Source organism: Cololabis saira, chromosome 5 (assembly GCF_033807715.1).
Source record: "Cololabis saira isolate AMF1-May2022 chromosome 5, fColSai1.1, whole genome shotgun sequence".
Taxonomy (NCBI): domain Eukaryota; kingdom Metazoa; phylum Chordata; class Actinopteri; order Beloniformes; family Belonidae; genus Cololabis; species Cololabis saira.
Genome location: NC_084591.1, coordinates 13,401,055 through 13,425,411, shown reverse-complemented (window position 1 = coordinate 13,425,411; position 24,357 = coordinate 13,401,055). Strand labels below are relative to the sequence as shown.

At 41.2% G+C, this 24,357-nt stretch overlaps 1 protein-coding gene across 1 annotated transcript in view; it reads right to left on the bottom strand.

The window, feature by feature from the left end:
* The window catches only part of reln (reelin), a 123,450-nt gene that overhangs the window by 38,503 nt on the left and 60,590 nt on the right, over positions 1-24,357 (bottom strand). The window contains exons 5-21 of the mRNA XM_061720959.1: positions 19,849-19,881; positions 19,658-19,736; positions 19,416-19,512; positions 16,992-17,043; positions 13,929-14,037; positions 13,293-13,533; positions 11,713-11,858; positions 9,779-9,930; positions 9,576-9,691; positions 5,349-5,557; positions 4,776-4,904; positions 4,573-4,682; positions 4,343-4,409; positions 3,893-4,126; positions 2,959-3,120; positions 683-919; positions 243-435 (exon numbers count right to left, since the gene is read on the bottom strand). Of these exons, the coding sequence (XP_061576943.1) occupies positions 243-435; positions 683-919; positions 2,959-3,120; positions 3,893-4,126; positions 4,343-4,409; positions 4,573-4,682; positions 4,776-4,904; positions 5,349-5,557; positions 9,576-9,691; positions 9,779-9,930; positions 11,713-11,858; positions 13,293-13,533; positions 13,929-14,037; positions 16,992-17,043; positions 19,416-19,512; positions 19,658-19,736; positions 19,849-19,881 (2,366 nt within the window). The remainder of the gene's footprint in view (positions 1-242; positions 436-682; positions 920-2,958; positions 3,121-3,892; positions 4,127-4,342; positions 4,410-4,572; positions 4,683-4,775; positions 4,905-5,348; positions 5,558-9,575; positions 9,692-9,778; positions 9,931-11,712; positions 11,859-13,292; positions 13,534-13,928; positions 14,038-16,991; positions 17,044-19,415; positions 19,513-19,657; positions 19,737-19,848; positions 19,882-24,357) is intronic.

The following is a 24,357-nucleotide window of genomic DNA, read 5'->3' as shown; positions in this document are numbered from 1 at the left end:
GATAATCTGTTTGCTGATCCAAGCACGGCCAAATGTCTCCTGATAGCTGTGATCATTTCTCATTTGAAACAAAGTGTCATATTTAACACATTATTTACATTTAATTACTGAGATTATTGTGGGTAAATTAATATTCATGATCGCAAATAAATATCTGTGTCACTCTACAGGATGATTATAAAAAGTGTCAGTCGCAAAAGAAGGTATGCATGAGCCCTTTAAGCAAAAGAGATGACCTTTACCTCTTTGACCAGGTGCCAGGTGAGGCCGTGATTGGTGGAGAACTCCAGTCGGACCTGAGTGTCGATGTGGGGAGAAGGCTCGCGCCCGCAACCCATGACCAGCGAGAACTGCAGACTGTAGGAAGCTCCAATTTGCATTGACTGAGTTTCCACATAACGAATGCTGGAGCCAGGGCTGGGCTCACCGGAGAAACTGGAACGTAACACGGAGAAAGAGGGATATCACTGTTTGACAGATGCGGTAATGGTGATCAAGCTGCCATGAACTGATGTTTTTAACATTTCTCCCATTGTTTTTTGAAAATAATGAGAACCTTGTTGAACTCTGAGAAGGAGGCCTGTACAGGAGAAGGCATGATTCAAAACAACACGACCTGGCCCGCAGCTCAAGGAATTACTCAGACAAGACAAGACAATAATGGTGTCAGAGCATTACATACCTGAGAGTCCAGTCGTGCTGGCAGTAGGGCTGGACATGGCCGAGATAGAAACCGAGACTTTGGGTGACGTCCAGCACATTGCTGAAGTCGAGACTTATGGTGTTGAAGAGCACAGAGGTCATGCTGATCTCATCCAAGGCCCAGACGTCGTGGCCTCGTCCTGAGTGGTACGGCTGCCACCAGCGGAACTGCACGCCAAACTTACGAGCACCCGATGGGAGTTCAACTGACACAATCCTGATTAAGAGAAGAAAATGCTTAAAACTAACTTAATAATAATAATACATTTTATTTGTTAGGCGCCTTTCATGGGCACTCAAGGTCGCTGTACAACAATCAAAATATAAAAACACAATTTAAACAGAAAAAAAGCACAGTTTGCAGCAGAACAAAATAGCGACTTGAATATTAATTGTGACATTTCAAAAAGATAATCCAACATATGCAGGAACAATTGGTTAGGCAGACTGCACATTGGCAGATATAACTATTACAGGCTTTTTTACAAGTGCATTTAGTCCCGGACTTTGTGGCGACTAAAGGCTGAAATATGCTTCTGCGTCACACCAACGCAGAGCACACGCCGCAGCCGTGACGCCGTGCTGAACCCTTCAGACTTCTCCGTCACTCCATTTGGTCGCGGTGCAGTACCCCCCGCGGCCGCTAGTTAGCGATCTTTTTCTGAATGGTTTATCCGACTTTTTCCGGTCCCAGTAAATCAAAGAAATAAGGACAACTATTGTGCAAAAAACCAAAACAAAAAAAATCACATATAAACGAAGAAAAGAGCCCTGGAAGTTCACTACTGCTTCAAACCGGAAACCGGAAATGCTTCGCTTTCAAACGGACCAATCACAGCCCTCTCGGTCTGCGTGTGGTCTGCGTCTCCTCAACGCGTAGTTACAATTTTCGGGAGGTGCACGTCAGAGACGGCGCAGGTGACGGCGTGTCCTCTGCGTCGATCCAAACCACACGCCGTAGGCACAGCGCCATTTTGACGCAGAAGCATAATTCAGCCTTAAGAAGAAAAGGTCTAAATGACTTGACTTGGTTTTTTATATAGCGCCCTTCAAGGCACCCAGAGCGCTTTACAGAGATCATTATTCATTCATACACATTCTCACCAGTGGTGGTAAACTACATTTGTAGCCACAGCTGCCCTGCAGACTGACGGAGGCGTGGCTGCCATATCGCTCCAAACGGCCCCTCCATCCACCACCAAACATTCATACGGGGCAAGGTAGGTAAGGTGTCTTGCCCAAGGACACTACGACAGCAAACTGGGACGGAGCGGGATTCGAACCGCCGACCTTCCGATCATTGGACGACCCGCTCTACCACCTGACCTACTGCCGCCCCGTCTACATCTACATTTTCATGGTTCTGAAGCACATTCAAGCGTGTGAAGATGTCCCTCCGGCCTCTCTGTGTAATGCTCCCTCCTCGTGTATACAGGGATATGTATGTGTATGAACTATGTATAAGTAGATGTATATGAGTGGATGCTTGCATGTTTATTTTTGGATGTATGTTACATGTGAATTTAACATATAACTTTAGTAAGTGAAATGGGGCTATGAGGCACCTGTGACATACACTGTGTGATATTCAGCAAATGTGTCACTAAAACCAGCACAACAGGATGCGACTGGGAAGCTCAGCGGCCTCAAAGGCCAGTATAAGAAAAGGAAAACCGGTGCTTATCATGCTTTGTGGCAATGGCTGAACTTTTTCCGGGAAGACACTAATATATTCTGAGTGTAACAACCACAATTTCAGGGAAGAAAATAAGAAAAATATACTGCTTGTAAAACAAAAGGACATTGTGTCGGTGGATTTTTTTATTTGTTTACCTTTCATCTCTTACCGGCGCCTGTTATTTATTTGTGATGGATAAACAGCACTTACGTCATATCCACACACCAACAAGTATAAGAGCACCAAAACATATAGTTTATACACATGCGGAGCAAGAACAAAGCAGGTCAGCTGGAATTCATCACACAAGCTGCCTGACAAGTGACTCAGGCTCTTTCTTGGACTAAAATCTTGGAAAAACACATTCTGGTGTTTGCAAATGATGTCCATTTGAAGAAAATGTCTCAAACTAATTGTGCCTGGGCAGTATAAGCATGATTTATGAATACATAATGACATGCCACCATTCTGATACTCGACTCCACTTGGCCCTCGAGAGCCTTTCCCCTGCAGCTGAGTCGCAGTAAATCACTTTAACAGAACTGGATTGCAGGTAAACAAGCTCCCAAAGAAGGTACCTTGGCTCGTGGAAACCTTGGTAGGCATAGTGCCGCAGCAGGGTCCAGGTGATGCCGTTGTCTGAAGAGTAATGCAGCAGGACACCCTCTCCTGGCTGATCAGGAGCAGGACATGAGCTCAGGATACTACGACTCCCCAGCCGAAGCGTGAACTGCAGGTACCTGTGGTTAAAACAAGCGTGTACGGAAAAGAAGAGATACAAGCAGAGAAAAAGAGGCAAATCGATAAATGGGAAGGAAAGGTAAAGTGACCAATGAGATCAATGAAGGAAAAAGGATGCGATTAGATGAGAAAAAGTAACAAGTAAAAACTAAGATGGATGAGATGAGTTCCAAAGTCAATGTTCAAATCAGTTTTCATGTAAATTACTTTTATCTTATAATATTTCTGCAGACAAATCAGCCGTGCACAAGTATTGTGATATTTATTATAATTTTCATCATCTGGGCTTCCATTTATCCACCGCCCCCTCAGCATTTCTGTCCTTGGTTGAGCTGTGTTTTCATTAGCAGTGTGTTTTTTTCAGGCAGCTGTTCACTCAATCAGCCAGGAAACTGGCATTAAATACGACCATCAGGTGTCCCACACAGATCCGCAGCAGGCATAATCAATCTACCACGGATGCCATATCTAACTTTGTTGGTGCTTCTCCATCTCCCCCCGCCCCCTTTAATGTCGTCCCTCATCTAAAGTCCTTGCTTTGGCCAAAATCCGTCCCTGAGCACTGGAACAATGAATGAGGGAGATACGGGTGGACAAAGCAGAGAAGTGGAAAGATGTCAGGCTTAATCGTTTGCAACATCATTCAGGAGTACAGAACAAGACACTTTAATGTTACTTTATGGTCACCCGAATCAAAATCGGCCTGTCTGGATGCGAAACACATGTATACTGTATATGCACGTGGATGCATAAGTGTTTACAAGGCATTACCTGGCCTGGGAACTGTCCAGTGGAGCTGTGACCAAGTGTCTTCTGCTGTCCCTGTTAAAGACCAAAGCCTTGCCGCTCGCAAGCACTCCGCACCCGAAGCTGACTTCAGCCCCCCGAAGTGAGGAGAAGCTGTGGTAGGAGGAGAGGCGCGGGCTGGAGAAACCCTCGGACAGGAACGCTGGGAAGGTCTGGGACGCCAGCTCACAAGCTGGACCACTGAAGCCCGGGTCACATCTGTGTGACAGAGAGGCGGAGAGCCGGGGACAAGGAGACGTTAAAAAGAATGAATATAAATGATAAAAAAAAGCAGACAGAGTTAATGAAAATCCATTAAGAACTCGTAATGATACTGTTTGATTAATTTTGAACGATAATCTCTCCTGTAAGGCGTTCACGGAGGAGTGTACTCATTTTGGTTTTATTTGATGTAATAAAAATGTGGACTCTTACTTGCAGCCCGTGCGGGAACAATGTCCCCTTCCAGAACAGAACCGAAGGCAGGCTGGCCCAATATACACTGAAAAGAAACATGATAGTTTGTTGATGGAGCTGGAGGCCCGTCAGAAGACATTTCCCTCCCTCTCAAACCCAGAACATGCGATTAAAAAATCTGGAGCCATGTTGTAAAATAACAAATCTCGCAAGCCTCGAACCATATGATTTTTGTTTGTAGTTCTTACCATTGTCAATGGCCCACATGTTGCCGTCTCCGGTGCCAGACTGCTTCCAGCGGAACCGAGTAGTCTCTGTCAAAGCAGCGTTGGGCAGAGGAATAGAGATTCTGGTCCACCTGAGGCCAAAGAACACAGGATGATAAATTATAAAACACACTCACAAGCACTAATACATTGACGTAAATACAGATGGACACACTGGTTCATACCCGCTGTAGTTGTCGGAGGAGTAGACGGTGCTGTGAGGTAGGTGGGGCCCAGCACAGAGCTCTGGGAGACACTCGGTGTGGAGCAAAGACCAGGAACGACCAAGGTTGGAGGAAAACTCCAGGCTCACACTAAAAGAACGGACGAAAGTATGTCTTAACATCTTATCAACGTAAATCAGTTCTCAGAAATAGCAGAGCTTTTATGAAGTTACATTAACTTAAAAGAACAAATAAACTCGGTCGTAAATTCTTTCCTTAAAAACGACCTCCAAAACTCCAGTTTATCACTTTTGCAGGTTAAAATAAAAACAGCAGTTTGGTTTGAATACCCTGAAATAATGCTGTGTAATAACACACATCTTGAACTCACTTCAATTTTTTCTATTTATACGCATTTCAGCACTGTTGCCAGTAGGTTTATTGTTTTATTGTGCGCACTGGATAGAAATCTTTACAGAAAAAGAACTGAGTGACCTTTGATGTTTGATATGTTATGTAAGACTCTTTAGTGAGACTCTAATTTCAGGAGTTTGACTGAAACGCAGCCGGTGCCGCGCTGAAAATATATCACACCTGTTGGCAGGCTGGTAGGAGCCGCAGCCAAGGTTGATGGAGAACTGAGCAACGTGTGTGTGGGTGCCGGGCAGCACAGGGAGCAGCTGCATGAAGTCCACGGCCCACACGTGACGGTTGGCACCGCCATGTGACCGCTGCTCCAGACAGAGCTGAGTGACTGGCGTTTGCAGCTCGGAAGGCAGCGCCACCGACACCACCGCCGGAGTCTGACGGAGGAAGGAGAGGGATCAGAGCTCAAACAAACACACATGATGCAACTGATCAATGGTGAAGAAATGAACACTTTTCTGCTACAAACAAATACATAGATTTAGAAAAATACACTTAAACTTGAATTTTTGTTCTCTGTCCAACAATAAAGTTGAGGAGGTTTGTTGACGTTGTAAGTCAGTCGTGATATCTAGCCTATTTTTACTTTAGAAAAGCAGAACTGTAAGAGCGATTTTATCTAAAATGATTACTTTTTTGAAATTCCTAAGTTTATATTGTCACGGTTTTGTCACTTCCTGTTTTAATTTGAAGCCCATGGCTGAGTCCGAAATTGCATACTTCTACCCTAATGAGTATGCAAAAAAGGTGTGTGAGATTTTTTAGTGCGTCCGAAACATTAGTACGTACTCAATAGTATGCGCTATCCATACTCATTCCGGAGAAATGTATTAGTGTGGATTGATGGACACTAGCTAAGCAGAAACTTCCCACAATGCAATGCAGCAGTGTTTGGTTGCTAAGTGCTGCGCAGATACGTATATGTCATAAGTATAATATTTAATATAATAATATTATTATATAATTTTAATATTATAATATTCATATATAATAATATTATATAATGTCATCTTGTTTCAGCCAGGATAAACGGGAAAGAGCGGAGCGGTGCGCTGCTACTGCTGCTGTGACAGGAGTTGTTACCATGGTAACAACTCCCCCGTGCCGTGTGCGCTCTGAGTAGAACGTCCAAACTAATGCATACTACTGATATTTACTCAAAAGTATGCCAAACTTAAGTATACTTTTTGAGTATATACTGTTTAGTATGGCATTTCGGACGCACCGCTTGTCTTTGTGTTTGAGTTCTTATTTGACGTTCCTGTTTCCCATCTGCCCTGATCTGCACCTGTGTGTCGTTAACCTTTGTGTATATCTGGTCTTGTCTTTCCCTTGCTCCCTGCTGGTCCGTACTGTTTTGTCCTCCATGTGCCATATCATGTTTTTCTGTTTTTGTCGAGTTTGGGTTCTTGTTTTGATTTTTGATTTCCTGCATTGCAGCGTTTTTAGTAATTTTTGGAACTCCTGCGTTCTGGTCTCCTGCATCTGGGTCCTCACATACCACTCCCTGACATAGAACGATCAACTTTTAAATTTCATAAAATGACCTTAAAGCTGTTGCAAAAGTGTGAGAATTGAGTTTTAACTGTTAAACTGCTCTCAAATGCTTTGGGAGCCTCCCACAAGTTTCTGAAAACATCTTGCTGGGATTTTGGTCTTTTCCTCCTGACAGAACCGGTAGAGTTGAGTCCAGTTGGGGGCCCCTCTAAACTGCCACCCACACATTTCTATAGGATTGGGGCCAAAGCTTTGTGATGCTCACCTTCACTTTCCAGTCATTCTGCCACCTTGTAATTAATAAGGACGTGTGCTTGGAGTCACTGTCCATTTGGGAGACCCATCCAGGCCAGAGCTTTAAATCTTTTACTGATGTCTTGACATGTTCCCTCAATATCTCCAAATAACTTTCCTTTTCATGCTGCCACCTTGTACCTCTTGGCTTGGATGGTGCTCTGAGGTGTGGAAGATTTCCCATTTTTCTTCCAAACGTATCATTGATTAGGATTAAAATGACCAAATAGTTCCATTTTAGTCTCATCCACACATGACATGTCTTCGAATTTAAGATCGTTGGCCATGCAGCTGCAAACTGTAATTTCTTTTTCTTTATAGTGGTTTTGGCAGACTGGCTTTTTCTTGCCGTGCGGGATGGAAGGGGTTCCACTCTGGATAATGATACTCTCTTCCCAGTTTCAGCCAAAATCTTTATAAGGCCTTTGGTTGTGCTTCTGGAGTGTATTCACACGTTTCACATCATTGCATGTCCACCTCTGGGACACAGATGTTATCTCCATCCTGAGCCGCTTCGCGCTCCCATGCTATTTATTGTTAGAGCAGCTGAAACAAGCTGAAGTGTCTTTTTCTACAGCGCTTATAAACATCTAGTTGCAACTCTAGTCCAGTCTTTGTGAACAAACTAACTGAACTATTAAGTATGTTTCAATGAGAAACATGACTGAGCAATAATTTACAAGGTACCTTATTTTCCACACTATAAGGCGCACTTAAAATCCCTATTTTTTCTCAAAAATCGGCAGTGCGCCCTATAATCAGGTGCGCCTTATGTATGACTTTGGTTGTTCGTTGGTTTCTGACCATTACCAACTAACACATTAAACTTGTCCTTGGTTGAATACCGTTTGAAAAGTCAGACAACGTTATGTAACCCGCGTATATCAAATCAAATTAAATCAAACTTTATTTATATAGCACTTTTTAGACAATAGTTACGCAAAGTGCTTTATATAATAAAATCAACATTTAGAAAGATAAAAAAACTCATGGTTAAAAACACATCTGGTAATCACGAACATCTCAAAAAATTAAAAAATAAGTATAAATAATAAATAAATCTACATTACACTACACTAAAGCTACATTTAGTAAAAGTAGTTTATAAAAATAATGAATTTTTATTTTATGTTCTCATTCATTTAAATAAATAGTTTATCTAAAGGTTTAAAAACACATTTACAAAAGTTAAAAATATGTATTTTATTTTTGTATTTTTGGTACGTGAGGTTTCCCTGTCCGACGGTCTGTGAAGGTAACGTGAGTTAACGTTGAGGGGAAACTCATTTTGGGATGCCTGGGAAACAGTCGAGAAAAAGAACAGTCTCTGTATAATTTTTTAAGAGTTCGCGCCGTGTTAGGTTGATGACAGGGTCTTGAAGAAAGAGGCCCGCCATTACCTTACCACTAGTTTGCGGTGAGTCGTTACCAGACAGGAAAACGAGAGAGACGGACCCCAGATAGCAGCCTAACGCGCTGGAGTCCAGCTGTAACCTGCTGCGACGAGCTGCTTAGTTGGAGACGAACAGGACGATACAGAACCGGACCGGACCACACTGGTGGGATTAACAAGTTTGCACAAGGTACCTTACTTTATTTTCTTTTCTTCTTTTTCTTTCACTGAGTGAACGGACCTGAAGTTTTTACTCACACCATACACAAGCATGTTTCAGGCCTGCCCCGTGGGGTGTATTTAGATGCTGACTTTAGGCTTCAGGACTAATTAATGCTGAATTAATGTATGATACACTGAGAAGTGATCTAAGGCTGATGTGTCGTGTGGTGGATTTACATTTCTGTTGAAACCTGAAAGAAAAACCACTTGCTCTTTTTTTATGTTATTTTATTTCATTTTTCTTTCTCAAAATGAGGGTTTTGTTCATACTTTACCTGGTGTCTCTTTAGTTTTCACATTTGAGTATTAAGAGTTACTTCTAAATATATTGTCACGTGACCCAAATAATTAGAAATAGATTTAATAACAAGTTTTTAGTAGCCTACGTGAATACACTGTAGAAGAACCCAGAGCCCACTGGAGTAATTTAGGAGTAAACAGGGCTAAAGTTAGATAACTAATTATTTAGTGCTGGCTAGCAACCATCATCCAACATATAGTCAACGTTTCTTTACTATAATTACACGTCAAGCCAACATTAGGTTTTTAGCGTAAACCCAATTTTCAAATCTGTATCATAATTTAATTATAATCAAATGTTGTAATAAAACGTGGTTCCAACCTCACACTAACTTCAGGTGTCCCCTATCACCGGTAACAATGAACCAATCAGAGAACAGGACGTAGTACGACGCTTACCTCCTCCACTTTTTATTGGTGGAAGACGAATTATATAAAAAGTAAGTGTATTTTTCTGTATTAGTTACAACTGATAGATATTCTGAGTTATTGTGAATGAGTTGAATAAAGTTCAACTAACAGACTGTTTTGTTTTGGTTTACTTTTGATCATACAGCCTTATGTATGAAAATAGACCCGTTCATTGATATTGGGCCTTATAATACGGTGTGCCTAATGGTCCGCAAAATACGGTAATGTAAAAGCCTTTGGTGTCGGTTCATTCTGGTAGGAAGGGTGCTGTGTCTCACCCTGTATGTACTGTATGGAAGAGTATCGAGCACCACGCGCTCCCTCCTGCCCTCAGACCTCCCAAACAGAATCACATCGTTCTCGTGTGACTCTCCTGGATCACAGTCACCGCCACCTAAGACAATCAGATGTGTTTAGTACACCCACTCTTTATTAAAGTTAAATAAATTATTAAGGATTACATCTGGAGGGTTTCCCCCACCCATTGTGAAGTAGAAGCGGAGGTTTCCATAGGATGTGGTGTCAAGGTAGGGGGTGCACACTCTCCTGCGTCCCTCCTTCTCAAATACAAGCGCTGCTCCCGACTCAATCTCTCCACACTTGATCCCATAGGCGGCTCCCTCTATGTCCCAGCTGAGGAAAAGAGACAAGCAGAAGGGAGGGTATCAGGATTTATTGTCTTTGAAAGGTTTTTTGCGGGGCATTAATGGTCTTCATTCCAGCACGGACACAGGAGAGCAGGAAGAGGAAGATGACAAACACAGTCAGCTGGAACAAGGACTTACAGCTGACTGTGATTCTGTCTCAACCAGTCAGTTGTGTAAATTAATTTACATTTGTTTAGTTAATATAAAATTAAACATTTTCAAGAGTAAATACTTGTCTTTTTGTCCAAATGACTAATTATAAAAAAACATGACGTCTCGTAAAACGTAAAACTTCCACAAATTTAGGTGCTAATGTGCAGCTTTTACATGTAGATGGTTTACGACATTTACTTCTTTTAAAGGCATCTTGCTTTCAAAAATGTAATTACTCGCAACAGCCTGGAAATAAACGGATGAATACATGTAAACATGCAAACATGAGACTGATGGTCTGAATTTAGTGAAAAACTTCACATAATAAAACTCACACTTAACCACAAATGAGAGATGACCATAACAACAATGTTTAAATGCAAACACGGATGACAGGGTGCAGATCTGGGTTTTATAATTTGCCTCGTTTGCAAAATATCTCCTGACTAAATTTGGGAACAGTTTTTTTTCCTGGTAAATAAACACACAATGCCAGGAATGTGGCATGAGTCACCTGAAATGAAAACTTCCACAGGACACACACTAGCAGACACACATTTTTGCACAGTAGACAGAAGAGTCTCATTAGGCCTGACAGAAGTTAGCTCAGTGTGTCAGCCCTCTCTCGAGTACCGAGTTTCTCTCCTTCTCCCACTGTTTTGTGTATCTCTGTCACAACTAGTGGATTTAACAACACTTTGTGAAATGTACCATTCACACCAAAAAAGTCATCCATTTCTCTCCTCCGCGTGTCCGTCATTTATGCTTGAGGTGTGTAAGTTGGCATGCAGCAAGGCATGCTGGCATGTGACTGAAAGGTGTGAGGGCGCAGGGTTGCAGCAGAAGCTCCTTAAGTCTTTCTCATAAATGCAAACACATACTGACTGAGCTGGTGCACGAGGCCTGTTAATTACTCTCTGGCAGTAACGCTATCGATCATCTCTCCCCTTTTATCTCTCTCCATCCTGCAGTGCATCAGACGGTGCTTTCTGCTGTCCAGTGTGTGTTTGGATGCATGTGTGTTCACTCTGAACAGATGGACTGCCATCTCTGTAACAGTCAGAGGTATGATGTTCACCTGTGTCAACACCCACGCTTGTGCAACACTGTATGTTTCATCACATGACAAGTGACAGGTGTCAAAGCATTTTAATTTCCACACAACATCCTGCTTCTCTGTTAACCGCCCCACTTCTGAGCAAACCTGTCTGTTCCTGTTATCAATGTACCTTTAACACGATCCGCAACCTGTTAATTAACAGGTTGTGGTTGAATGTTCCAAGTAAGATTTAGCTTTCCCACCTTTGCTTTTCCTTTCTTTTCTACTGCATCACATCCAGCGCTATTACCACACCAGGTATGAGTCATGTGTGCAAAGTGAATTTCTGCATGTACCGTATGGCGTCAACACTGGAAAGCATCTCCATGGACATTATATAAAAGGACAGAATACGTCGTGATTATGCAGTGCAACAAACTCCTAGTTGGTCAGTGAAGGGAATTCAACATTTTAATAATCTACAGAAAGATATTTTAATAAACATTGGACCTGGATGTTTAGTGTCACTGAAGTTATTCAAATGGAAGAAAAAATGAGACAATTGTTTTTGCTTACTTTAAGGGTGGGCTCTCGAAATCTTCCTCCCAGTAACTTCTTCCCTCTTCTCGGTGCAAGTCAATGTCTCTGGTGGAGGCAAAGCTGTGGCCGGCTCCCTCGCCACCATGGAAATACAGGGCATTGCCCTCCGATTGACAGGCATGCTGGGCAATAAAATCTTATGTTAGTACTGTTTCACAAAAAAAATGTAATAGCAGTTTTCAAACTGTATGTTGAGCGAGTACTTTTATTCTTGGCAAAAGTGGAAAACGCTTTGTGTTAAAAGTTATGAAGTTTCATAAACCGAGTTTAAGCTGTGTGGCAACATCTTTAAAGCAACATCAAGTTTCCCTGCTTCCAAATATGCCAGATGCAAAACAGATGTATCAGCAGAATGCAAAGATTTGTGACATATAATTAGATATTGTGCAAAGACATTGTTTTTACCAAGCCTACTTTAGTTTTGAAAGTGCTGCAAGCAACTTGTCAAAAAGAGAGAAAAAAAAAAAAGTTTAAACAGGAGCGTATCTACCACAATCTTGCATCACATCTTCTGTTAACAAAACTGTATCTGTGTCTGGAAACTGAGGAGAACAATTCTTTCACTTCTGAAAACAAACTATTTTCTTGTTGCTATTTCGTGCAACTCAACAGTTTAAAACCTCTTTTTTTATTATTATTTTTAAGGATGATGTTTAGATGTGCTCCAGAGTCCTCATGCATCCCTTTCCATAACACAATTATAACTTAAAAAAAAAAATCATATCACCTGACTGCCTGAAAAATTTGGCCATTCAACTATTTTTCAGCATTTTCTCTGCCTCACGGATGTGCATCTGATCTGGATACGTCAAGCTTTTAATCATAATACATAATATATGTAAACACATTTCTGATTTTTTTTCTTTGTTGAGAAACTATATTGTTAATGTATTTTTCCTCACACAAATGTATGAAACATTTCCTACATTTTGTTGTGAGATGTTCCACTAAGAGATTTCACATTTTCAGGTTGTTGTTGTCGCTGTCTCCGGCATTTTTGCAGTATGTTTTATCAAATTTTCAATGAGCACATGACTTGTTCTGGATTCATCATTGTAATCTGGTTTTATTTACTTCTATGTTTGCAGGGCTATTTGCAGGAGACCACAAATGGAGGAATAATAAAACGAAGTCTGTTAGCAATCACAAAAAATGCTGCAAGTGCAATATAATCAAAACCAAAAGACTGTGATCAGATTAATAACATGAAGGAAGCTACACGGGGAACTCTAAAGATCCAACGACGGTTAAAATGATGACAGACCGGCGGAAAAGGAAGGAAAAGCCGGACAAATAGAAGACACAGGGACCAACAAAACACAGAAGTTAACTGTCAAGATGGAGTACAAGGGGAGTCGGAGAAGATCTCGCACATAATGAATAGGAGTCAAATAAAAGAGATCGATAAAGCACAGGAGCATCAGTGAATCCTAACAACTAAAACCCTAACAGACTAAAACCTAAAAAAAAAAACAAGAAAAGTGTGTAAATCACATTCAAAATCCACTTGAAGCTGCCTGTAATTTATATGGATGTTCACTGGTTTATTGGCACACCTTCACAGTGGCTCCAGGGAAGAAGAGCCAGTTAGCAGTGTCTGGGGGATCCAAGTTGTCCTCCAACAAGGGAATCTTGTGGGCAGCATTCACCAGCACCAGGTTGTCCATTCCCCAGCACGATTCATATCCCTCGGTCCCATGGGGGGTCTCCTGAGACCAGCGAAGACGGACCGCGTCAGCTTTGGAGGAGCGTGGGAGGGGAAGCAGGTGGACAACAGTGCTGCTGTTGGTCGGAGCTCTACAGGAGATGAAAACATACAAGAATCATTGATTAAGCAAATGTGGATGGGATGGTTTCTCTTGTATAATTAAGCTTTAGATATTTAAAACATTAAAAAAATAAAATTAACCATTACAATGTGTCTAATTTAGCTACAGAGAGACAACAGTCCCTGTACAGCAACTTCATTGGATATGTATGTTAATCATTGTCAATATCAAGATAATTACTGTATATTGTTCTGATAAAACACAGAAAAGCCAGGAATGAAGGATCAAAAACACAAACATGAGAGAGATGACAAATTAAGAGGAGGAGGTGTAAATAAGGAAAGGAGGGCTGCAGGTGTTTGTAACAGATGGAAGGACTGTGGGATCGGCCAAAGGAAAGAGGAGAGAGAGTGAGAGGAAGACCTGATCTTCTCCAGTGTGATCCAGTCATCCGAGGTGTTGGCGTCACCGGTTAGGCTGTATGACACAGTGATGCTGGGGTCTGAGTAACTGAACCGACAGGAGCCCGAGCCTGGGAGACATGAACACACCGAGAGGACAGACACAGATGATCGTTAAGTGTTCAGGGAACAGCTAAATAATGAATCAGCTGAGCTTGTATTAGCAGGGCAAAGATCTTCCGTAGGCCCAAAAGAGCAAGCCAGACACAACATGGTGGCTTCTTCCCACTCAGTGCTTCCCACACTGCCTCCTGAATCCAAGCGGAAAATTAACTGTAGTGTCATGTTGGCATCAGCTCAACAGCATTTTTCGAGACATCGACAAACTGTATAATAAGGCTGAGGAGATTACATGTGCATTACACTACTTTCAGTCATTTATCCAACGCTTTCATTCAAAACCACTTACAAGCAAAGAGCAACCTTGAAGCTTCAGCACAACAAGAAACAGTGACATACACAAGTGCTGTCAAGGTATTCATGTTTATTAGGCATGTCAGGGTTGTTAAAGTGTTGGGAGAGGAGCTGTTCTCTCAAAAGATGGATCTCCCCGAGATTCTTGAAGTTATGCTGAATGGCATTTGTTAACAACAGCCTTGACTGAGAGGGATGGCGGTACCATATGATGTTGAGAATCAAAAAGCATATTCCTGTATGACTAAGTTTAATTAGTTGGTTCAGACCTGATAATCACGCTAAAGGCACATTTTCATTCTGGCAGCCTTGAGTGGAGCTCAATGAGTGAAGGAGTGACATGTGATGTTTGTGGTTGGTCAAACACCAGATAGACCAGTGCTCTTTCGATCTGTGGTTGTTTCACTGTCCACGCTACCAACCCTGCCAGTAGGGATGGGTGATATTTTATTTTTCCCCACGGTAAGAATTTGCCATCTCACGATAAATTGAGGAAGGAAGGAAGGAAGGAAGGAAGGAAGGAAGGAAGGAAGGAAGGAAGGAAGGAAGGAAGGAAGGAAGGAAGGAAGGAAGGAAGGAAGGAAGGAAGGAAGGAAGGAAGGAAGGAAGGAAGGAAGGAAGGAAGGAAGGAAGGAAGGAAGGAAGGAAGGAAGGAAGGAAGGAAGGAAGGAAGGAAGGAAGGAAGGAAGGAAGGAAGGAAGGAAGGAAGGAAGGAAGGAAGGAAGGAAGGAAGGAAGGAAGGAAGGAAGGAAGGAAACGAATATCGTTATTGGGATAAAGAAAGAAAGAAACGACTATCGTTATTGGGATAAATGCCAAAAAGAAAGAAAGAAAGAAACGACTATCGTTATTGGGATAATGCCAAAAAGAAAGAAAGAAAGAATGGACTATCGTTATTTGGATAAATGCCAGAAAGAAAGAAAGAAAGAAAGAAAGAAAGAAAGAAAGAAAGAAAGAAAGAAAGAAAGAAAGAAAGAAAGAAAGAAAGAAAGAAAGAAAGAAAGAAAGAAAGAAAGAAAGAAAGAAAGAAAGAAAGAAAGAAAGAAACGACTATCGTTGTTTGGATAAATGCAAGAAAGAAAGAAAGAAAGAAAGAAAGAAAGATTCCCGTTGATGACACTTTTTGTATTGGTATTTTTTTTATCGTTAGTGGGATAAATGCCAGAAATTATCGTGATACATTTTTTTGTCCATACCGCCCATCCCTACCTGCCAGAACAGTGTCATGGTAGGTGAGCTGAAAGATAACCAATGGCCTGTACCTGCAACTGGGGGGCGTATTAGGTCAGTTTCTTCAGTGTTTTTCTATCGTCCATCAGTGAAAGTGGCCTGACAGAGAGAAGGCTGCAATGTGGTTGTGAGAACAAATGGCCATCAACCCTGACACCCACCATCACTCGCGTTTCCCAACCGGACAGACTAATATATTATACTATCAAAATTCAGCATTCTCTTGATTTTTTTTTTTGGGGGGGGGGGGTATACTACCTAGTTAGTGTGATAGCAGACATTGCGGTTACATGCACATCTGACTAAGCTTCTAAATCAAACTATTGGCAACAATCTAGCCAAGGATTAAACCTGGAGTTTCTGAGAAATCCAAGTATACATGCACGAGAAAACAATCGATTATTGAGTGAAGTGCGTTGGACTCTGCGATGCTAGTAGGTGGCATCACACGCACTTTTGCGTTGGCGTTTTCTGCCGGTTCCTTCTTTGTTGTTTGTCTTCTTCTTCTCCTACTGTGTTGATATTCTGGCTTTCGTGGTGTTGTCACTTCTAGAAGGGGGAGTCCCGGGGCGGTCACTAGCTCGGCTAAGCGTGGGTTACTAAACATGCCGGAATAACTTGAATTAGGATGCATTATCTGGCACTAAAAGCTCGATCTCAAGAGCTTCAGTTCAGTTTGACTACATTCAATATTGGTTGGATTAAGGCAACAATTCGACTTTCTGTTAGTGCATGTAAACGTACTGAGAGTGTTTTAAAATGTGCTGTGGAGTGGGATCAACGGGTACCCCCATGTCCCCTCTGTGTCCCCCTCAGACACCCACTTCCCAAACCATGTGGCGGTGTGGGGAGTCCTATGTAACTGAAAATGTTGTGCATTAGCCTGGTGACATGTCACCGCACCCCTTTAGAGAGCCACTCCTTACACGACACTGTTGCAACATAATGCAAACATACAACAGTGACCCAGAACTAGAGTGCAGTTACTCTACAACATGTACTCTTTATGTCCCCTCTGACGCCTTCCCATGAGACCTTGCGTATGCATGTAATGGACATGAAAAATACAGCATCTCTAAAAACTCTGCCGTGGCCTTTTTGGTGTCTTTCAAGAATACTGTAAATCTTTCATTATTGCGATAGGGGGAAAGGGAGGGAGGATAAGGAGATAGAGGAAGAAACACAGAAGTATTGTCTGTACCTGCTGATACCCAGTAAAAGGGAAACAAATACATGTTTCTCGAAGGTGAGAAAGTGATCATTTTTCCTGGTGATAATTTTAGGATGCAGAGGTCAATTTACAAATTTCTCATACGTACATTTCTTGCACAAAACCATCTTTATGCAGTATCTACTTGGACTGTGGGGATGAAATGCTTACCCAAAGCGAACTGCAGGACTGAGGCTGTGCTGGTGTTGAGAGGTACGGTGGTCTGGAGAGGGAAATGAAGACGGCATGAGGAACTTCTATCTGTGAGTTTTATTTTTTCAACTGTTTTACTCCTCTTTTAAGAAACATAATCAAATATGTCCAATAGATCTGTTTTAGGGGTGGGCGATATGACCTAAAATTAATATCACGGTATTTTTCATCTTTTGAACGGTGACGGTATAATATCACGGTATTTTTTGGTACGTTTTGGGAGGAGTAGCCTGTCCTGTCCCTTTATGTGAATAAGGTTAATATTTATATATATATATTTTTTTTTTATTATATATATATATATAATATTTTATATATATATATATATATTATATTATATTTATTTTTATTATATTATATTTTAAATATTTTGTAAACCTGTCTTAAAATGTAGCCTAATACTGGACCTCGGTTGGGCTGGTTGGACAGCGGGTGGTGGAAAATTTCCCTTAATTTTAAATCCAAAACTTGACAGGTTTATGCCATGAGTATTCATATAGAGTAATCCCTTGTTTTTCGAGAGGGTTACGTTCCAATAAGAACCCGTGATAAGTGATATTCACATAGTAGCAACCCTTTTTTTTATATAATTATTATACAAAGCTTCAAATTGCGGAGTTCAACACCGCCTCGCACGTATTTCCCTGCTCTTCTGAGCCGCTCCATCCCGACTCGCGCTGCAGCGTCTTTTTCTTCTAAAGCCCGCGGTACAGGTGTGTTTTTTCGAGAGAAGAACATGGTTATGGGTATTTTTTTGTCACTCTTTTTCTTCTGGGCAAAAAGATTCTTTTAAACCGACATTCATTAATTTTTTCTCCATCTTGAAGTCGGTGATTCGTATTCCAGCAGGTTGAAACAGCGCTCTGCGCTCCGCTGCCGTCAAAGACCCGCCCAGCTCCACTTCTGATTGGCTAGTGTTAGTTTGGTTGAGCCAGAGCTGCTTTCCTCTCATTCCATTGGTAGACGAACTCGATTGACTCAAACTTTTTTTTTTTCTCTCAAACCTTTTTTTTTTTTTTTTTTTTAAGCAGTCAAACTCGCACGCCGAGAAAAAAAACTCCGTACGCCGAGGATGCGGCACGGTGCCGGAATACTTTAAGCACTAGCAGCAGTAAACAATGCTTGCAGTGAAAGCTGTGTAGCCTACTCTTGGGACGTGCTCCGCTGGTGCTGCTCAGCAGCACCAGCGGAGCAGCGGAGCAGCGGGACCAGCTGCTGGTCCCACTTGCGCTGGTTTTGGCCCGGGTTGCCTCTTCATATTCACGGGCGTGCGTGTTTTTTAAGTGATGAAACAGGTTGCTTGTGTTTCCACCTCTTGCTGTCACAACACGGCAGCAAACCTTGCATATCACCGACGTTTTTAATGCCTTATTTAGGCTTATTATTTTTTAATTGATTTATTACGGTATTGACGGTATTGCAAAATCCATGTCGTGGCGCAGTTTCACACCGGTGATGACTATGACACCGGTGTACCGCCCACCCCTAATCTGTTTATTGTTTATTTCTGACTTTATAATGTTTTTGGGTGTACATTTTCTTATCCTACCCTGCATCATTTCTATTCCATGAAAAAAGGGAAGATATCACCATTTCTGACACTTCTCCTCTATACTTGAATTAGTTTGATTCATGTTTATTTGGACTGTGTATGCAGACAGACCATTTGTTTGTGAGAGTTTTTCAAATGTTTCTCAGATTATACAAAAGATCATTTACAGACTACTTCCAACTTAAATCTGTGATTTGATTTTTTTGTTTGATCATTTATTTGATACACAAGATCACAGTGGAAATGATTTTCAGTGCCACGTAGAAATTTTTGCTAGCAGCACATTCATACAACAATGAAACAAACAATAAGAATAAAGCAATTGATTAATTGCAATTGTTTTATTTCTTTTTCTTGTTTTTGTATTTTTAGAAGACTTTGAAACTTTTCCGGTTTGTAATTAATTTCAAAATATGCTATTTAGTTCATTGCTGATGTCATCATTTAATTTTCACATTTGATTTCCATAATATCAAACAAGGTTAAGCACACTTCCTTTCTTTTAGAATCATCATGACGGCTTGTGTTTAAATCGTGACACTTAGACATGTGGAGAGCAATGTCTCAAGATTCTGAGCAGTTAGAGGATAAACACTACCGACTGAGCCTCAACTGCCCCCAAAAAACTATAACATCAAGATTAATTCAGTAAACAGAGGCTTTACGCGTAGTGCCTGAGACACAAATACAAGCAATGGGACTGTGGCTAGAGATAGTAATCTGTAATTGACTGTGGATGTGGTTTTGGCCGCTGAGTGGTTGAGTTGGATTTATGATCAGCGGGCCATAAAGTGTACAGTGGTTGCAGTGTGGTCAAACACGGCGGTTACCAGCTGTCTCTCCCCAATGGGTTCGCAGAAAGTGACCGCTCTGCCATGCATCAGCGCACCACACTGCTCTCCGACCACGCAGTTGCTGCACTCCGACCTGTGAGGAGAGGAAAGGACAGGACAGAAGAACTCGCTGGAGGTTAAGGTGTAACAGGAACAATCACATCAATAATAGTACTACAGGTGTAGTGATAGTGAGATAGCCTCAAGGCTACATGAGGAGCTGTAACATTTTCACCTACCATATGGTGGGGTCTAACTCTCCTTGCAGGTTGGAGTCAAAATCGTCACGAAGAACAGCATGTTTCCCATGTAGCTCCACTGGAGATGTACACCATATGATGGCGGTTAGATGCATGTCACAAGTTATGGGGGAGGGTAACGTGATTATATAGATGAAAAAATAGCAGGATGTAATAAAATTCACACTCACCTAGATTAGGTCTCAGGGGGGACTCAGTTGGAGCTGAAACAGAAAGCATATTAATTAAAATAGGAACAGTTTGTAATCCTGGTGTTAGTCTGGAGCCTAACTAAAGTTAGAGGAGTGCATATGCAAACCTACATATCAAGTTCAGGTTCAAGTTCAGGTTACTTTATTGATACCCAAGGGTAAACTGGTTTTGCAGTTGAGAGTTAAACCAGCAGCAGAAAACAGACAATCAGTTCAGGAACAAGACATTTAAGAAGAACACATACACATAAAACAAGAGACAGCTTCGGCTCGACAGAAAGTGCTGCAGTTCATGAAATAAATATAAGAAATAAAAGACATGAGGCTAAAAAAGAATTAAACACCAAGAGCAAAATTTCCTCCAAGTTAGGAATGGATAAGAGCAATAAGATAAAAACATTGTAAAATACATCGTGCTCCGAAAAATGACTTGTGCAACTTTTGTGCAAACTACAGCTTGTTCACCAGTGTTACTGCAGCTGGAACAAAGCTGTTTTTATAACGTTTTGTTTTATAAATGTTAACAGAAGTAAATGTAGCACATTATTCCAATTTGCACAGTTTTGCAGTGTGAGGTGTATTTGATTATCATGGAGGACTGGGAAAATGAAACAATCTTATATCACAGTGTATCTGCATAAAACTCCTCAGTGTCCCGGACAGAAACCGCTGCAGTGTCCTGGTTACTGATGTTAATTCCTCTTGGCAATTAAAGGACACGTCTTCGTGATTAATGGTTCAATGGCAATTAACCGCCGCCCTCTTCAGAGGAGCCAGCGGGCTGTAATCTGTGGCCGCCACCTAACAAACACACTCGACCATCAATTTCTCCCAGGGGATAGACAGCCCTGAGAGGGAGGTGGGTGTTTGAGAGGTAGGACTTCATATATCAGCTGTGAGTAAAAAAAACACAAAATGGATCTAACTCAATTAACTGTGAGTACTTCATAGACTAAAGTCTGCATTCACATTTTAGCAAAATACCATCAAGCTGCAAACTGAGGGCGTGAAAACTGTGCTGGCACAGATGAATGAGACCCTACGCAGTGAAGTTGGAGCTAAATTAATCAAACTGAGCAATATTTATAGTGTAGTTTGGTGGAAACTATTAGCAAGTACTCGTACAGAATGAAAGATGAAAGGTATGACTTGCGTGATGGATGTCGCAAACTAAAGTCTGACAAACCAAACAAGAAGCTACCAGGTGGAAATAAATAAACATAAAGGAAGAACTTTGAGTGCACCGCTTTTAAGATTTGCCTGCTGAATATATGACAAATCCACTCAGCACACCTTTATTTTAGGTTCAAGACGTCCACAGATTTGATCATACTTCAAATCAAGTTTGATGTTGTGGCTGGCCATCCCTCTATTTTGAGCTTCTTTACCCCGGTAGGTGGATTTTTTTTCAAAGACAGCCTTACTTCAGACTGAAGAGAAGACTAATCTGCTGCTGAACTCTCTTACCAGGATGAGCCCGCCCACCTCTTAAGGCATATTAAGATAACAAATGAAGGACTCCATCCAAACTTTCACTCTTAGTTACTTAAGACTCCCTTTCAAAAGTTGAGAGAGCTAACCTCAATCCCCTTATAAACAAAGAATCAAAAGAGGACAGATTATTAAAAAGGGGGCTTTCTCAAATCATAATGGTACAGCAAATATCTTAACTTTTGAGCTCAAGTTTCACTTCTGCTAGCTGCCCTGATTTCTCCCTAGTCGGTGTCTTGAAGTTTGATGCTGACTGCGGAGGCTGGAGTTTTAGTGGGTCTGTGTTGTGACAAAGCTGGCTGCGTCAGTGATTGCCACTGCCGCTGCCGCTCTGGTGGCCCCTGGAGCTCAGCTCCGTGGCTGGAGCTGCGGCTTGGCGACGAAGCCCATTAAAAGCAGATCAAAGGACCCTTCTTCCTCCGTCCGCATCTCCCTTCCTCCCGCTCTAATCCTCCAGTGTTTGCTGATTCAGAATATGTTTAGAGGAGCCATCAATCCCAGCATGTGCAGCACGCTCGTGTAAAACTATAAAACTTAAACGCTTGTGCTTAGTCCAGAACATATCATCCCACCTGGAAAGTCCAAATCCTGGTAATCCTCCAACAAACTCACATAGTCATGAATACTTGGTTGGCTTGATAATTCTGTGCTCCATTTTTATTCAGGCTTTTTTAAATGGCTTACAGTCTTTCTAGTTAGGCCATTTGGCTGGAGAAAGGCCCAGGTGGGGGGAAGAAGGGGGTAATCCCTTCAAACTAGCAAAAGGCCTCATTTACAGTTGTCTTTCTCTTTGCTTCATCGCATTCTCCGTCTGCTTCCCTCACAGTCTCTCCGTCGCACCCATTCTGCCTCAGCCATGTGCATCAGGAGCAGACAGTGGCGCTCATTTCACTTGGATTAATCCTCTCTCACTTTCCTAAAGACTTCAATTACTTCCTCGTCTATTAGCAGCTCATCTCTACTAATGCCTGTATCTCCCAGGCCAGGGCTTAAACACACAAGCACGCATGGGGGCACATGCACGCAAAAATACACACATACACTATGCTTTCTAGTTAACCCAATAATCTATACGAGATTTGCACATTTGCACATGTGGAAAAATATTTAAAATATCGAAGGAAAAAAAACAGAAGAAAAGAACCCACAAATTTGAGGGACATTTTAGTAAATGACACTGGAAGGCACTTTGGATGGATGCTGATGGAAGGAATCGGGAGCGATGAGGGGAAATAAGTGAAAATAAGCTTCGGCAAACTCAGACGTGCTGACACAAAAAGTACAAGGCACAAGTCATCTTAAACCTTCTGCCCTTCTCCTAGCTCTAATCTCTTCTCTCTCCTGTTTTCTCTGCTCCCTGTAAACTGCACCCACTCTTCAAATCTCCCTCGTTCTCTTCTCGTTTGCTCCTTTTCCCTCCGTCTGACTCACATCCTTGACGATGTGAATGGCATTTGAAGTTAACTTGCTCTTTTCTAACTGGTGGCTGCAATTACTGACTCACCGGGGCGCAGGATGCTGTTGTTTTTTCCTTTTTTCGGCTACTGGGATGCAAAAGGAGATGGATCTCCGAGGACAGACTGTGGGCACTTTATTCCACTCAGCAAAATCAGAGCCTTTGTGTGAGCCTAAATTGGTATCATTACAAAAATCATAGGCGAGCAAAAAACAAGCCAATAATGAGGATTCGCTGCTACTCTCTTATTACCAGATTACCTTTTCTAGCCGTGTTTTGAGATGACATAGAATCCAAAATAAAGTCAAATGTTTCATTTCATGCGTGAAAACCAACTTTTACCACATGTGAGAAAACAACAACTCTTACCACATTTCTTCAGATTAAAAAGATAAATAAAACAGGGTTCAGTTACATCCAGTAATGTTTGTGGGTGGTGCAAAACAAACCAATAAAAGTTTGCCTCCAAACATCCCGGCACAGATCGGTGTCAGAAAAAAAAAAGAAGAGAAAAAAAAAGCCCCCCTCTCCACAGATTATAATGTTTTACTTTTCCCACTTTTAACGAATCATTTTAAGAAAATGTTCATGTTATGTGGAATAAGAACCAAGTATTTGTGTACATATCTATATATATATATATATATATATATATATATATATATATATATATATATATATATATATATATATATATACATTTATATGTTAACATTTCACAATAAAAGTTATTCTAAGAACAGCTAGGGTTTTAAGTTATTGTTAGGTCACGTTACAAATTGTCAATACTTTTCCCTTAAATTCTGGAAGGAAAAAAGGGACAAGATGGAATTTTATACATCTGTCCAAGATTATGAGACTCTCATATGAGACAATAAATTTCCACTGAAAGTGCAGATAAACGCACAGCTATATCAAATGTGTATGTACCATTCCTGGTATTCCCTTGAAGCACCAAAATAAGCCTTGGAAAAAATAATATCATATCAATAATTTAGGCCTGGTACTCTTTATTGAAGTAATCATTAAAGCAGCTGAAGTAATGAAAAGCCTTATTCTTGTCTTTTATTTGAAAAAAAACCCCTATATTCTTCCACATAAAGTATAAACCTCTCAACAACCGACATTAAAAAATCTTAACAGGATGAACTAGGGCTGTGCAATTAATCGATTTTAAATCTAAATCGGATTTATTAATCAAAATCGATGTTAAAAAAGGAAAATCGGAAAATCGATTTTCCTTTTTTGCAGCTGGCTGCATTAAAGACAGAGCTCGTCTAGTCATCTTTGGTCAAGAAAATTGTAAATGTTGTCACTTTACTAAACTCAAGGAGGATTTACAGTATCTTTCAATTGCACTTCATTCCCAATAGGGAAATTTGTTTGCTATTTTTCTTTAAAAATAAAGATAAAATATTTTAAACAATTTATTCCATAGTCTTTTGTAGTTTTACCAAAAAAAATCGAAATCGAAAATCGGGTTTTCAGAGAGAAAAATCTGGATTTTATTTTTGTCCAAAATCGCCCAGCCCTAGGATGAA